This window comes from Haliaeetus leucocephalus, unplaced genomic scaffold, assembly GCF_000737465.1.
Source record: "Haliaeetus leucocephalus isolate CR32 unplaced genomic scaffold, Haliaeetus_leucocephalus-4.0 Scaffold300, whole genome shotgun sequence".
Classification (NCBI taxonomy): Eukaryota; Metazoa; Chordata; class Aves; order Accipitriformes; family Accipitridae; genus Haliaeetus; species Haliaeetus leucocephalus.
The window spans coordinates 97,332-112,753 of NW_010972736.1; the positions used below are offsets into that span (position 1 = coordinate 97,332).

The 15,422-nt window shown below is 59.3% G+C and overlaps 4 protein-coding genes across 4 annotated transcripts in view; all 4 read right to left on the reverse strand.

Annotated features, from left to right (window-relative positions):
* SLC22A20 (solute carrier family 22, member 20) overlaps positions 1-2,167 on the reverse strand; it is a 6,196-nt gene extending 4,029 nt beyond the window's left edge. The window contains exons 1-5 of the mRNA XM_010570676.1: positions 1,790-2,167; positions 1,601-1,704; positions 977-1,131; positions 416-584; positions 92-215 (exon numbers count right to left, since the gene is read on the reverse strand). Coding sequence (XP_010568978.1) covers positions 92-215; positions 416-584; positions 977-1,131; positions 1,601-1,704; positions 1,790-2,167 — 930 coding nt within the window. The remainder of the gene's footprint in view (positions 1-91; positions 216-415; positions 585-976; positions 1,132-1,600; positions 1,705-1,789) is intronic.
* A 3,749-nt stretch (positions 2,168-5,916) lies between these two features.
* Positions 5,917-10,242, reverse strand: LOC104833782 (solute carrier family 22 member 6-A-like). The gene is made up of 10 exons (XM_010570677.1): positions 9,877-10,242; positions 9,310-9,413; positions 9,020-9,174; positions 8,771-8,939; positions 8,182-8,305; positions 7,572-7,687; positions 7,038-7,252; positions 6,680-6,788; positions 6,388-6,591; positions 5,917-6,001 (listed from the first exon to the last, which is right to left on the reverse strand). The coding sequence occupies exons 1-10, from the start codon at positions 10,240-10,242 to the stop codon at positions 5,917-5,919; spliced, it is 1,647 nt and encodes a 548-aa protein (XP_010568979.1).
* Positions 10,243-11,541: 1,299 nt separating this feature from the next.
* On the reverse strand, positions 11,542-14,742 carry LOC104833783 (solute carrier family 22 member 6-A-like). The gene is made up of 9 exons (XM_010570679.1): positions 14,639-14,742; positions 14,379-14,533; positions 13,843-14,011; positions 13,635-13,758; positions 13,434-13,549; positions 12,824-13,038; positions 12,425-12,533; positions 12,113-12,316; positions 11,542-11,623 (listed from the first exon to the last, which is right to left on the reverse strand). The coding sequence occupies exons 1-9, from the start codon at positions 14,704-14,706 to the stop codon at positions 11,542-11,544; spliced, it is 1,242 nt and encodes a 413-aa protein (XP_010568981.1). The 5' UTR covers positions 14,707-14,742.
* Positions 14,743-14,962: 220 nt separating this feature from the next.
* Positions 14,963-15,422, reverse strand: part of DRAP1 (DR1-associated protein 1 (negative cofactor 2 alpha)) — a gene marked incomplete at its 5' end in the record, with an annotated part of 6,521 nt that continues 6,061 nt past the window's right edge. Inside the window, one exon of the mRNA XM_010570680.1 lies at positions 14,963-15,413. Coding sequence (XP_010568982.1) covers positions 14,963-15,413 — 451 coding nt within the window. The remainder of the gene's footprint in view (positions 15,414-15,422) is intronic.

Here is a 15,422-nt window from a genome sequence, read left to right on the forward strand (position 1 = left end):
TAGGGGGTAGACCAAGGGGATCTGGGGGGCATCTGGGGGATCAGAGGGATCTGGGGGGGGGGCTCCAGGAGGCCCTGGGACCACCCAGCACCTCCTCGCTGAGTTTGTCCCCCTCCTCCTTCCTCCTGTTGATGCGGGCAACTTTGCGGAGCCCCTTCAGGGCCAGGTCGGGTCTCCCCGAAATCACCTGCCACCGGGCTGACTCCACGAACAGCCTGGGGGGGGGATGGGGAAGAGGGGTTACGGGGGACCCAGGCACCCAAGGGGGTCCCTGCACCCACCCTACCCCCCCCACCACCCATGGAGGACCCAGGTGTCCCCACCATCACCCCTCAGGAACCCAGACACCCCAAGATCCACCTTGTCTACCCGCAACCAAGGAGGATGGCCGGCCGGTCGCCTGGCTTCCCCGTACCAGGAGTAGAGGAAGAAGAAGAAGAAGGGGAGGGAGACGACAAGCTGGAGCCAGCGCCAGTGAGGGACGCCGAAGGCCACGGCCGCCAGCACAAACTGCCCCAAGGTGTAGCAGTAGCCGTTGATGGTGCCCACCACAGCACGGGCTTCCGTCGGGATCCACTCCATGCCTGCAGGGCAACCGTCAGCACAAGGGTGGTGGGGTCTATCCCATGGGATAGGGCCAAAACGGGGTATCTGGGTCCCTCCCGTGGGTCAACGGTGGAGCCTGGGTCGTTCCCGTGGGTCAACAGTGGTAGGGTTGGAGCCTGGGTCCCTCCCAAGGGTCAACGGTGGTAGGGTTGGAGCTTGGGTCCCTCCCAAGGGTCAATGGTGGTAGGGTTGGAGCCTGGGTCCCTCCCAAGGGTCAACAGTGGTAGGGTTGGAGCCTGGGTCCCTCCCAAGGGTCAACAGTGGAGCCTGCGTCCCTCCCATGGGTCAATGGTGGTGGGATTGGTGCCTGGGTGCTTCCCATGGGGTAGGGGTGGTAGGACGAAGCCCAGACCCCAGGTCCCCAGCTCACAGAGGGAGGCGGAGTTGAGGGAGACCCCAGCCATGGCCAGGCCCGCCAGGAAGCGGCAGAGACAGTAGACAACGAAGGTGGGGGCAGCCGCGGTGCCGGCCCCCGTCGCCCCCAGCTGCAGGTAGCACCAGGTCAGCAGCGCCCGGCGCCCGAACCTGCTGGGACACGGCGCTGGGGACACTGGGATGGGGGACATGGGGACTGGGATGCCAATATAGGGCGGTGGAACAGGGGCACGAGGCACTGGGGGTGCTGGGATGGGGGGCATGGGGTGCTGGAGATACTGGGATGGGGATTGCGGGGTGCCGGAGCCACTAGGATGGGGACATGGGCACTGGTATGGGGGGGATATGGGGTGCTGGGAATTCTGAGAGAGGGATGTGGGGCACTGGGATGGGGACACAAGGCATTTGGAACACTGGGACAGGGAATATGGGCACTGGGAATACTGGGATGAATGACTTGGGGGCAGTGGGGACAGTGGGACAAGCTGTACTGGGGCAGACCCACCCCAGGGGCACTGGGGACGCTGGGGCCAGAGGGACGGGAGGACATCCCTGTGCATACCCCTCCCCTCTTCCCCTTCCCAGTTCAGCCCAGTACTGCTCCGGGGTGGCCACGCACTTGTCAGAGAGGACTCCGAAGAGTCCGGAGCCCAGGAGGATCCCGGCCATGTAGATGGATTGGGCCACCTGCCTCAACCTCTTGGACTCGCACACCAGGTCCCACTGCCACCAGGAGAGGACACAGGGGTCAACACCCGGACGCCTGGGTCCCCACCACGGCCCGGGGGGGCTGTGGGGCACCCCTCACCTCGGTGACAATGGTGTGAGCGAAGACGCCGTCGCGGTAGGTCCAGCCGTCACGGCAAGGCTCGGTGGCCGCCCCGTTGGCCGTGCCGTTGACCGTGCCGTTGACCTCCAAGAGGTGCCATTGGGGTTCCACGTAGCGGCGGCAACGCTGGGGACGGTGGTGGCTGTCGGAGGGGATGGAGACGAGGAGTGGGACGTCCCCGGTGCTCTCATTGGCCACGGGCCGAGGCCGGCAGTGGTGCTCGGGGACACCGGCGGTGAAGTTCTGCAGCAGGTTGTGGCTGGCCAGCATGAGCAGCGGAACAGCCAAGGCGGCCACGTAGGTCACCTGGAAGCGGCCCATCCCGCCCAGGCGGGCCAGCAGCTCCACGAAGGTCATGGTGGGATGAGGGATGGAGCTGGGGGGGGCCCAGGTCAGCTGGAGGGTGGAAGGAGGAGAAGAGGTTGAACGATGGGCCAAGGGATGGGCTAGGAATGGCCAAGGAACGGCCAAGGGGTGGTTTGGAGGAAGGGGCGAGGGTTGGACCCAAGGATGGGCCAAGGGATGGGCTAGGAATGGCCAAAGAATGGGCTAGGAATGGCCAAGGAATGGCTGAGGGGTGGTTTGGAGGAAGGGGCGAGGGTTGGATCCAAGGATGGGCCAAGGGATGGGCTAGGAATGGCCAAGGGGTGGTTTGGATGGTCAGTGAATGGAAAGATCCAAGGATGGGCCAAGGGATGGCCAAGGGCTGGCCAAAGAAGGGCCAAGGGGTGGTTTGGAGGAAGGGATGAGGGATGGATCCAAGGATGGGCCAAGGGATGGAGGAGGGACACGGTAGAGGAAGGACCGAGGAGCAGCAAAGGGGCGGGTGGGAGGAGGGTGGAGGGATGAGATCAGGATTGGCCGAGGGACGGGACCAGGAATGGTCGAGGGGTGACCAAGGGGCGGCTGGGCCAAGCGGAGGAAGAGCCAAGGACGAGGGATGGACCAACGGACAGAGCGAGGGTGGGACAGAGGGACGGGCAGCGGGATGGACCAAGGGATCAAGGGAGGGACAGATGGAGGAAGGAATCAAGGACCCTCTATAGATCACCTGTTGATCGGTCAATCGACCAGTCTATTTATTGGTCTATCAATAAATGTACCTATAGGTCTATTGATTGATCCATCCATCGATCTATCAGTCTCTCTATAGGTCTGTCAGTTGGTCCGTCAATCAGTCTATCAACGTACCAATCTATCAGTCTTTCTGTTGAGCTGTTGGTTGCTCTATTGATCTATCGGTGCCTCTATCAATCAATCAGTCTATTGATCTGCCGATCACTCTTAACAATCTATCCGTGTCACTATCAATCTATCGGTCTCTATTGATCTGTTGGGGTGTCTATTGATCTATCAGTCTCTCTGTCAGTCTTGTCAGTCTCTCTGTCTATCAATCTATTGATCTATCAACCTATCGATCTAATTGATCAATCTACCTATCATTCTATCAGTCTCAGTCTCTATTGACCCATCAATCACTGATTATTTATTTTGAGCTATCAGCTCTGCCCCTCATTGCTCTCCCTCCTCCCTCCCCCTTATTATTGATCAATCAGTCAATCCTCTCTCCCTTCTGTCCTACCAATCTCTCAATAGGTTCATCCCGCCAATGATCCCTTGCGATCAATCGATCCCTACCTGCCGTTTGGCTCCTCTTCCTCTCTCTGCCACTCTCTCGGTTCCCGGCTCGGTCTCTCTGGCCACCCGCTGTCCCTCCGTCCGCCCCTCTGTCCATCCGTCCCTCCCTCCCTCCCTCTGCCACTCCCCCTCTGCCTTTCTCTGGCCGTCCTTCACCCCTCGGTCAATCAATCAATCAATCGATGGATGGATTTCTCTATTGTCCCTGCCAACCATCATCCGGCTGGTGGGTCTGTTCGCCTGTCCCTCTGCCCATCTATTGACTCCTCACCCTATCAATAAATTGATTTAGCTGCTGATTGGCATAGGTCCAATGATCAACTTATTGATCTGCCCCCTTTATTGATTGATCTATGGGTCTCCCTGTCGATCAATCCAGTGAGCTCTTTCTCTATTGATAAATTATTGATCTTTAGATCTCTATTACCTATAATGTGTTGATCATCAATTAGTCCATAATCTCTCACTTTATTTCTTAATTTATTGGTCTATATATTTCTGTTGATCAATCTATTATCTCCACCACCTCTATTGATCCATCTGATGGTCTGTGTATCTCTATTACCAATAAATTGATCTATAATCTGTTCATTGATCAGTCTATTGGTCTATATTTTTCTATTGATGAATCTATTGAACCATGATCCACCAATCAGTCTAATGATCTCCACCACTATTGACAAATATATTTGTCTATTGATCCATTTATGGATTTATAATCTTTCTGCTGATCAGTGTATCAATCTTAATCTCTCTATTGACCAGTCTACTGGCCTATAACCTTTCTATTGATTGGTTTATTGACCTTTAATCTCTCTATTGATTGGTCTATTGGTCTGTCGCTATTAATCAACCTATTGACCTATAAACTATTGCTCAATATAGTGACCTTAATCTATCTGTTGACTGGTCTATCGGTCTCTATTGATCAATCTGTTGAGCTTTAATGTCACTATTGATCAATCTATTGACATATAATCTTTCTGTTGATCAACGTATCAATCTTAATCTCTCTGTTGATCAATCTCTTGACCTATAATCTTTCCATCGATCAGCCTTTCTCTCTATTGATCAATCTATTGGTCTTTAATCTCAATCTGTTGGCATATAATCTTTCCATCGATCAGTCTTTCTCTCTATTGATCAACCTAGTGAGCTTTAAGCTCTCTCTTGACCAATCCATTGGTCTCTCTCTCCCCTGGTCAACACATTGATCTCTCTATTGATCCACTCACCTGTCCGTCGCTCCAGCTATTGCCTGACCTCTCCCAGCACCAAATCCCACTCCCTGGAGCTGTCTGCCAGCAGCTACCACCCCTTGGCCCTGTGGCTGCCCATGGCCAGAGCCCTGTCCCCATCCTTGTCCCTGCTCCTATTTAAAGCCACCCTTGGTCCCGGTTAACGTTTGACTCCAGTGGGACCAGATCCCGCTATGGGTCGGTGGAGATGATGGTCAGGCGGAAATGCCGGTGTTGGACACACCGGTCCCCAAGCAGGGATGCCCAACGGCCCCCTGGGGCCATCCCATCCTCTCCATCCTCCTCCTCGCCGAGGAAGCCTCTGACCCCAGGTGGATGGGGACTCCCCCAGCCCCCTCTGGCTTGTTTTCACCATCCGTGGTGGATCATTCAGGAGGCAAAGTCCCCGGGCGCCCTGAACCGGATCCCTGGGAGCCCCTTGGACCCCGGGCAGGAGGGCAGCGGGAGGCAGCAGAGCATGGGCAGGATGGGGCAGCGACCAGGGGACTTGGGGGTGGCTTGTGGGGGGGGCAGGACACCTGGGTCCTTGCTGGCTGGGTGGTTGGAGAAGAGGGTGCGGTGTGCGTTGGGTGACCGGACGCTTGGGTCCTCGGGACGTCTGGGTCCTCGGGACGTCTGGGCACCTGGTTCTCTGGGTCCTTGGGATGTCTAGGTGGTGGGACATCTGGGTCCTTGGGATCCCCGGGCACCCGGACACCTGGGTCCTTGGGATCCTGGGTCCTCAGGACGCCTGGGTCCTCCCTGCGCTCTTGAGTGTGACTCTCCCTCCCTCGCGGCTCCAGCGCGGGCAGAGGGGAGGAGGGGACCGTGGAGGGGGGGGGGACGCGATGCCGAGGCCACAGCACCCCGCTGAGTCCCATATTTGCCTTCGGGGCGGGACGGCCAGGCTGTGCAGGACCCCCTGCGGCCGTGGGAAAACAACCCCCACCACCAGCCCCGTGCCCTCCCACCAGCCACATTTCACACGATTTTTGCTTTTATTGTTTTTTTATTCCAGCACAGAAAAACCATCCCGCAACACGGCGGTTGGAGGGGACGCACCATCCCCCAACCCTGCACGGAGAGGAGGACGCCTGGGTCCCCTCCTTGGCCATGCAAGAAGGTGGCCATGGGCATTACTGTCCCTTTGCTCTTCTTGGGAGGTGGTGCACCCCCTCCCGTCTGCTGGGTAGATTGTGGCTTGGGGGTCCCCCGGGGGGGTGGTTGGCACTAGCAGGGCCCCGTGGTGCCCCTGGGCTGGATGGGCTCAAGCGGGACCTGGAGATGTCGGGCTTCGTCCTTCTGGGGCTTGGTCCTGGTGGGAGAGGGAGGATGGGGGTGGGTTTTGGGGGGGGGAGCAGGTGCATTTTCATGTTACTGTTCCCCCTCGACCTGTCTGTCCATCACCCATCCATCCATCTTCATAAACATCTGTCCTTTCATCCAGCTGTGGTCATACTCTTCTTCCTATCCATCCACCCACCTATCTCTGTCCAATCCCAGCCACTCCTGTCCATCCGTCCGTCCGTCCTTCACCACACTCAACCAATCCTCCATCCCTCCATTCCATCCATCCCCACATATAACCAATCCTCCATCTGTCCCTCCCGATGTCCAACCAATCCTTCTCTCCCACCATCCCTCCCTGTCTCCACACATCCATCTGTCCCTCCCCTTGTCCTTCAGTCCCTCCAGTCCCACCTGCCCTCCACCTCCTCCACGGTCTCAGGCAGAGCCTTGTCCCGTGTCTCTGGCAGGAAGATGGCCACCAGCCCTGACACCACGGGGGCTGCCCCGTAGATGATGAAGGGCAACGTGGGGAAGACCTCGCCCGCCATCTTCACCAAGGGGGCTGTGATGCTGCCCAGACGGGCCATGGTGTTGGCCAACCCCATGCCCGTCTGCCTGTGGGACACCGAGAGGCTCTGAGGGACCAGCCTGGCATGGTCACGGCCACCCCGGCACCTCCCCCAACCCGCAGCCCACTCCTTACCGAATAACGGTGGGGTAGAGCTCACCCGTGTAGAGGAAGACGCAGTTGAAGGACGCGGCTAAGCAACCCTTCCCGAAGACGGCCAGGGCAGTCCGAAGCGTCCGCAGGTCTGCGGGGATGAGGACAGGACATCTGCGACTTGCTTTGGTGTCACTAGTTGGGAGTTGGGTTGGGGTGGCGGTGGGTGATGGAGAGAGGAGACCCCAAACACCAGAATTTCAGGCAAATTGCCTGTAAAAAGCTAAAACCACTCAGCCCGTGGACTGCATTAATGAGTTGAGCTTGTTTTGGCCCTCCCAGATGGTGCTTTATGGGCTGGAGATGAGGGGACACCGCCGCCACCACCCCCAGCCCTCACCTCGTGGCACCAAGACGTTGGCCAAGATGGCCAAGCCAGCCAGGATGAGGGCAAAGGACTGGGTGAAGCGTCGCCCCACAAAGGTGATGGTGAGGATGGAGACCAGCTTGGCTGGGATGTCCACGGCCCCAAAGACGAGCTGGATCACGTAGATGTTGAAGTCAAAATTTTGCAGGTCCATGGCCAGCCCATAGTAGGCAAAGCTGGTGGAGAACCTAGGCCAAGAAGAGGTCGGGGGTCGGGGGGGGGACAAATGTCACCTGTGGAGAGGTGTGGAGTGGGATGTGGGGGTCACACACCATCCCCTGGCTGGGGGGATCCAGTCAGGAGATCTGTCCCCCTTTCTGGAGCACGTGTGGGCCAAGAGACTTCTGTTGACTGAGTCCTGCACCATGACTCAGTTTCCCTTTCCAGTAAGGACCCAGCTAAGGTGGGTGTTTGGAGGGGTGGCTAGCAAGACGGGTGGATCAACGACTAGGGGTGGGGGGGAAGGATGGACAACCACCCACTGATGTCCTCCACTGCCGGGCGTACCACACGAAGCAGAGGCAACAAGAGATGCGGCGCACGACGGGCGTCCGGACCAGGTCAACCGCCGTGTGGTGACTCCTCGATGAAGCCATTTCCTTCTGCATGTAGGACCTCAAGACCTAGAGGGAGAGGGGGGGGCTCTGGGGTGGGGACGGGGCCCTGGGGTCCCTCTTTTCCCTGGGGGGGGCAGCAGTGGGAGGAGCAGAGAGGGGAACCAGGATGGAGCAGGGGAAGGGGGGGAATTAAGCTCTGGGCAGGATGGGTGAAGAGTGGGTGGGAGGAGGGATGGAGGAACAGATGGAAGGACAGATGGTCAGATGGATGGAGATGGCGGATAGATGGCGGGATGGTTGGCTGCAGATGGGATGGGATGGATGGAGATGGCGATGGCTGGAGAGACGCGTGGATGGTTGTATAAGGGGATGGATGCAGATGGTGATGGATGGGGAGTTGTCTATGGGGACGGATGGTTGGTTAAGGGGCTGGAAAGATGGGTGTAGGGGAGCCCCACTGTTGGCCCTCTACATGAGGGCCAGGAGAGTGGGGCCGCTTCCCCCCACCCGCTATAAAACACCCCAGAGGTGCCCCAGGGGACCCAGCCAGAGCCTTTTACTTCTATGTTGAGCTTCTCCCCTTCCTCTTTCTTCCCATTTATCCTGGCCACTTTCTGGAGCTCCTTCAGGGCCTGGTGGGACTTCCCCACCATGACCAGCCAGCGAGCTGACTCTGTTAACCACCTGCAGAGGAAATGGGGACAGGATCCCAAAGATCATCCCACCATCCATGTGACCCTGCCACCAGCGACCTACGCCTCTGTCCCTCCGGCCAGCTCGCCGTGCTTCGATCCGTCCATCCAACCCTCTGTCCATCCAACCCTCCACCCATCCTTGCACCTTCTCTTCATCTGTCCATCCATCTTTGCACCCATCTCGCCTTCCACCCACCCACGCAAACTTCCATCGTTCCATCCAGCCATCCATCCATCCATCCCTCCATCTGTCCATCCATCATCCCATCCACCCCCCCAACCATCCAACCCTCCGTCCATCCATCCAACCCTCTCTTTATCTTTGCACCTTCACTTCATCTGTCCGTCCATCTTTGCACCCATCTCCCCTTCCACCCACCCACCCACCCAACCCTCCATCGTTCCATCCATCCCTCCATCCATCCACGCCTCCATTCCTCCCTCTCCTCCTCACCATGAGTAGAGGAAGAAGCACAAGAAGGGCAGCGACACGGTGAACTGCAGCCAGCGCCAATCAGGGATGGCGTAGGCGACCCCAGCCAGCAGGAACTGCCCGATGGTGTACCAGTAACCCATGAAGGTCCCCACGAGTGCCCGGGTGCGAGTGGGCATCCACTCCAAAGCTGCCGAGACACATGGAGACATGGAGCGGACCAGGAGGGTGCCCGGGGCTGGTACTTTGGGGTTGGTGCTGGCCACATACAGAGGGAGACGCTGTTGAGGAGGATGCCGGAGAAGGCCATGCCCGTGAGGAAGCGGAAGAGGCAATAAACGGTGAAAGTGGGGGCGAAGGAGGAGCATATCCCCATGGTGCCCATCTGAAGGTAGCACCAGGTGAGCAGTGACCGGCGGCCGAACCTGGGCGGTGAGGAGGAAGAAGAGGTGGGGGAGGAGGAGGAAGAGAGGGGGGAGGAGGAGGAATAGGAGGTGAGACAATCTCCATGATGCTGCCCCACCTCCCCACGGGTAGGGGGGTGTCCCCCCCACCCTCACCTGTCCGAGAGACCCCCAAAGATGATGCCGCCCACCAAGATGCCGGTCATGTAGAGCGACTGGGCCAACTGCTTCAGACTCCGGGAGCTGCACACCAGGTCCCACTGCCAAGGGGCAAAGACGTGGGGTGGGACAGAGATCGGGGGGAGACCCCTCTTGGCCTTCCTCCTGCCCCCCCCCAAAACTGGCTGTGGTGGCTGGTAGGGTTGACTCAACACAACAGCCAACGGATGGCCAATGGAAACACCAAGATGGTGCCACAAAACACTTGGCCACCCTTCCCAGCATCCCCATGGTTGGAAGTTCCTTCCAGGGGTCATCTGGCCCCATTTTGACCCCCTTGTTGATGGCCACCAACCCCCTCATCCCCCCCTTTCTTGTCCTGAGCTCTCAGGGCGTTGAGTGCCTCCACCAAGGGTTGAGCGGGGAAGATGCTCCACCTGGAAGAAGCCAAAGTCGTGGTGACAGCAGACCCTTCGCCAGTGCCTCAAGGTGGGAACCACACAGGGGATTGGGTGAAACCTGCCACCAGCCCCACATCCCACCCCACTGCCGCTGCCATCCTACCTCAGTGATGATGGTGCTGGTGAAGACGCTGCGGTCATACGTCCAACCATCGCGGCAGGGCTCCGTCTCCAGCCAGCTGGTGTTGGGAGCCGAGCCATTCGCCTCCAAAAGCCACCACTGTGGTGTCACGAAGCGCCGGCACCGCTCACCTTGGGGAACCGAGACCTTCAGCAGGTCCTGGGGGTCGAGGCTGGTGGCGTTGGCCTCCCAGTGAAACCGGCAGCGATGGTCGCTGGTGGCGGCTGTGAAGTTCTGCAGAAGGTTGTGACTGGCCATCATGAGGATGGGCAGGGCCAGGAGGAGCACCGAGGCCACCTGGAAACGTCCCATGCCCCCCACGTGCTCCAGGAGGCTGGCGAAAGCCATGCTGCCACCGTGAGACCCCGGGAACACCCCACAGCCATGCACGCCTGCCCCACGCTCGCAGAGCCCCAAAAGGGAGGGATTTCACCCCCAAAATGCTTCTCTCGCTCCCATAGTATCCTCACTCCACGAGCATCGGGGTGATCTCCTATATAACCCGGCCAACGGGTGGTTTGGGTTAATGTTTGACATCTGGGGTGGGGTTTTTTGTAGGTTTTTTCCCAGCAGGAGAAGGCAAAAGTGCAGGCAAGGGCAGTGCAAAGGTGTCCGGGGGGCCACCGAGCACCGGCAAAGGGTGGCCAGAGCCAAATCCACGGGAAACTCTTCCCTCCCCTCACTGCTGCAGCAAAAAAGCCCCCCCAAACAGGGCGAAACTGGAGCGATCTGGGGCAGGAAGAAAATAAAGAATTATCGTTTATTTTATTATTTTCCAGTGTTGCTTTTCTTTTTCGAGGAGAAAAGGCAGCTTTTGGAGACGGACCATCTGGGACCAACCTCCTTCACCCAGCTCCTGGGGTACCCTCGGGTGGGTATCCTGAGAGCGTGGGGGGGGTCTCCTGACTTGGGCCAATGTATGGCCTTCGCCAGCCCCTTTGGGTTAAATTTTAGTGATTTTTGTGGTCAAAAGGGGACCGAAAGGTGCTGACGGAGGTGGCCCTGCTTGGGTCAGCGCATTCTCCGCCTGGGGAAGCCGGGGGTTAATTTTTGATGGGGTCAGATAGATGATGGGGCCAAGGAACACGTTGGCAGTGGGAGCAAGGGCCGGGGTGTCCGGGAAGGGGGTGGAATCAGGGAAGAGGCATCAAGGCGGTAGCACCATGGGTTGCTGGGAGGGGGCTGGGGTGGGATTTGGGGGCTCCTCACCCTTCTCCCCCTTCTCTGGGATTTGGGGAACCCCTCTACCAGGACAAGAATTGGGTGGGTTTGGGGTTATTGGGTGTCATCTCATTGAAGGTGACCTCCAACGTAGTGTTCTTGGGTGCCATCTTATTGGAGGTCACCTCAGGGACACAGCTCTTAGACGTCGTCCTATCGGAGGTGGCCTTGGACACGGTTATTGGGTGTCATCTTACTGGAGGGTGACCTTGGGTGGACTCAGATAACACCCTGAGACGTTGTCCCCACCAGAGCTGCTTTATTCCTCCAAGGACGTCCCCTGCCCCACACAGGGAGGTCCCCAGCCGTGGGGCAGGAAGCGAATTTGTACCCGTCCCCAAAACAAGGCTGTGGGGACCTGTGGGGAAGGGTGGTTGCTGGTGGCCAGGCATAGGGTGCTGTCCCCCCACACCCCCCCGTGGTCCTTCAGGTCTCCTTCTGTGGAGCCTTGTCCTGGGGCTGGAGGGGGATCTTCTCTTTGGGGTCATCCGTCTTCTTCCGCTTGGCCCTAGAGGGAGGAAGATGAGGAGGAGGAGGGTCCATAGGGCATGGCAGGATGGGTCAGCCACTGGCAGGGGGGGGAGCAGCCCAGCATTGTGTCCATCCATCCATCTGCCCAGCCATTCAGCCGCTCATATCACCTGTTCTTCTGCCAACACACTCCTCCACTTGTGCCTCTACACAGCCATCTGTCCCGCCATCCAAAACCCCTCCATCTTTCAGTCCATCCATCATCAAACCATCCACCACCCAACCATCCACCACCCATCCATCCATCATCCAACCCTCTATCACCCAACCATCATCCAACCTTCCAGCATCCATCCAGCCATCCAAAACTCCACCCCACTTTGTCTACCAACCTATCCCTCCATCCATCGGCATATCCATCCAGTTGTTCATCTCTCCATCCGACCACAAAATTCCGTCATTCATCTACCGCTCCACCCACCCATCCGTGTCTCCAACCCTCCATCCCTTCTTCTCACATGCCCACCTGCTTTCCACCTCCTCGATGGTGTCGGGCAGCGGCGTGTTGAGGGTCTCTGGGAGGAACCCGGCTGCCACGGCTGCCACCACCGGGGCCACCCCATAGACCGCAGGGGGCAAGAAGGGGTAGTACTCATCCATCATCTTCACCAGCGGTGCCACGATGCCACCCACTCGGGCCATGGTGCTGCCAAAGCCCAGCCCGGTCTGCCTGCCGGCGCCACGGGGGGTCAACATGGGGCAGAGACCACCCTGGGGGTGTCACGGGTGGGTGACGGGGGACCTGCCCCACGGCGGGGTCATGAGGACGGGGTTTTACCTGATGGGAGTGGGGTAGAGCTCGGTGGTGTAGAGGAAGACGCAGTTGAAGGAGGCGGAGAGGCAACCCTTGCCGATGACGGCCAGTGCCGTGCGCACCGTCTGCAGCTCTGGGGCAGAGAGAGGGACGGGCTGGGCTCCGTGTTCGGGCAGGAGCCACCTCAGGGATGGGGAGATGGTGGGAAGGAGAAAGGAGGACGTAGGGATGGATGGTTGGAGACGTGGACGGACGGACGGACGGATGGATGGATGGATGGAGAGGTAGGTAGGTGCTTAATTCCGTGGCTGGAGAAGGGAAGGGATGGGTGAAGAGCAAAGCAGAGTTGCGTGATGGACTGGTGGGGACGTCGGTGGCTGGACAGAGCAGTGCGGAAGATCCCCATCACCCCATCACACCCACCTGTGGAGACAAAGATGTTGGCAATGATGACCAGCCCCGCCAAGAAGAGGGCCGCCATGAGTGACACCCGCCGGCCAATGTAGCTCAGGGAGACAGTCACCACCACTTTGGCCGGGAAGTCAACGGCGCCGAAAATCACCTGGATGAGGTAAATGCTGACACCAAAGTTTTGCAGATCCATGGCCAGCCCATAGTAGGAGAAACTGATGGAGAACCTGGAGCGGGGCAGAGAGAGGGAGCGGCCTTGAGGTGGGGTGACCTCTCTTGGGATGTCACCATCGCATGGGACAGGGCAGGGATCTCAGATGGTGGCGAAGATGGCTGTGCTACAGTTGGATGGCTGGATTCACTGATTGTCCAGCTGTCCATCTTTCCAATCAGCCATCCGTACATCTGACCAACTCTCCAACCATCTGTCCATCTACCCTTCCATCCAACCATCCATCCTTCCAACCAACCAACCATCCACCCATCCTTCCAACCGTCCCTCCAACCGTCCATCCCGCCAGCTCTCCACCCACCTCTCCATTCCTCCACTCCCTCACCCCTTCCTCCCTCCTCCTCCTCCTCCTCATCCCCACCAGACTTCCCCATCCCAGCCCAGCCCCACCAGACGATGGAGAGGCAGAAGAAGATGTGGCGGATGACTGGGGTCCGGACCAGGTCGGAGATGGTGTAGGAGGACTTCAGACCAGCCAACTCCTCCTTCATGTTAGACTTCAGGATCTGGGAGAGCGGGAGGGAAACGGGAGAGGTTGGTGGGGGACGGGGGTGGGAAACCAAGACCACCCCTACCATGGGGCCACCATACCTCGACCGTGATCTTCTCCCCTTCCTCCTTTCTCTTGTTAATCCTGGCCACTCGCTGCAGGACCTTCACAGCCCTCTCAGCCTTCCCCGAGAGCACTAGCCAACGGGCAGACTCAGCCAACCACCTACAGCCAACAAGGGGGAAACTGAGGCACGAAGAGAGCCCCGCGTGTCCCCATGGCCTTCCCCAAGGGACCCAAGCATCCTACCAGGAGTAGAGGAGGAAGATGAAGAAGGGCAGGGAGACGGTGAGCTGGAGCCAGCGCCAGTGGGGGACAGCGTAGGCCACGCCGGCCAGCAGAATCTGGCCCAAGGTGTAGGCGAAGCCAGTGATGGCCACGGTGATGGCGCGGTAGGGCGTGGGGATCCACTCCACCACTGCAAGGGACCACGGGGACACGTCTGACTTGGTGTCCCTCTCTCTTGTGACCCTCCGTGTGAATGTGGCCTCCCCATCATGTCCAGATGCAGCCGCACCACATGGCCCCATCCATGGCCATGGTGATGTCCCCATCAGTGACCACTGGGATGTCCCCATCAGCAGCCATAGGGACGTCTCCATCTGTAGAGAGGGGGATGTCCCCAACCACGGCCGTTGGGGACATCCGCATCCATGGCCATGGCAATGTCCCTCTCCATGGCCACGGTGACGTCCCCACCCATGGCCATCGGGTCATCCCCACCCATGGCCACCGGCTCATCCCCACCCAGGTCCCCGTGGTCATCCTCATCCCCGTCCCCTCACCGAGGCAGGCGATGCTGAGGCCGAAGCCAGAGAGGGCCATGCCACCGGCGAAGCGGAAGACGCAGTAGGACGCATAGTTGGGGGCGAAGGCCGTGCACGTCCCCATCACCCCCAGCTGCAGGTAGGACCACATCAACATGGCCTTACGCCCAAACCTGCAACGGGGAGGCACTGGATGCCACTGGGTGCTACTGGTTGATGGTCCGTCCAACGCCCCATGGGGAAACTGAGGCACGGGGAGGGGTATCTACTGCCTTTACCTGTCCGAGAGGCCCCCCAGGACCAGGGCGCCCACCAGGACCCCAGCCATGTAGATGGACTGGGCCATCTGCCGAAGCTGCCGGTAGCTGCAGACAAGGTCCCACTACGGGGAGGAAGATGAGGTGAGGATGACTTGTCCTCTCCTTCCACCCATCGGCGCCTCCTCTTTCCTCCCCTCCATCCATCCATCCATCCGTTCCACCACCTCCATCCCGCATCAGCTCCATCTCCCCCTACCCATGACTCCATCATCTCCGTCCCCCCAACCCTACGTGACTCCACCTCCATCGGGTTCCATTCCTCCATCCCCGTCCCCCCCGTCCTCACCTTGGAGATGTTGGTGGCCACATGGACGCTGTGGTCATCGTCCCACCCTCCCCCCCCCCCACACACCTCACCCCTCCCCGTGTCCCCGTCCCCACCTCGGTGACGATGGTGGCCACGTAGATGCTGCGGTCGTAGTCCCAACCGTCACGGCAAGGCTCGGTGGGCCGGGGGTCGGTGCTGTCGTTGGCGAGGGACGAGGCCACGTAGCGCCGGCAGGACCCCAGGGGGGCATCGGGGGACCCCAGGGTGCCATTGGACCACCCCAGGGTGGCACCAGTGGGCCCCAGGGTGGCACCAGTGGGTCTCAAGGTGCCATTAGAGGACCACAGGGTGGCATCAGGCTGGACACGGCTGCCATCAGGGGACCCCGGTGCGCCATCAATGGTGACGTGGGTGGCACCGGGGATGGCGGTGCCGTCGGGGGACCCCAAGGTGACATCAGGAGACCTCAGGATG

Bases quoted from the DNA above. Each gene is read 5' to 3' on its own strand.
- LOC104833782 (XM_010570677.1), bottom strand. From the start codon at position 10,242: ATGGCTTTCGCCAGCCTCCTGGAGCACGTGGGGGGCATGGGACGTTTC. The intron at 6,592-6,679 runs GTAAGGAGTGGG...GGTGTCCCACAG, and splicing joins CTCTACCCCACCGTTATTCG to GCAGACGGGCATGGGGTTGG. The intron at 6,002-6,387 runs GTGGGACTGGAG...CTCTCCCACCAG, and splicing joins GTGGAGGAGGTGGAGGGCAG to GACCAAGCCCCAGAAGGACG.
- LOC104833783 (XM_010570679.1), bottom strand. From the start codon at position 14,706: ATGGCCCAGTCCATCTACATGGCTGGGGTCCTGGTGGGCGCCCTGGTC. The intron at 13,550-13,634 runs GTATGGTGGCCC...CCGCTCTCCCAG, and splicing joins GGGAGAAGATCACGGTCGAG to ATCCTGAAGTCTAACATGAA. The intron at 13,039-13,433 runs GTGGGGCTGGGC...GCCCCGCTCCAG, and splicing joins TTCTGCCTCTCCATCGTCTG to GTTCTCCATCAGTTTCTCCT.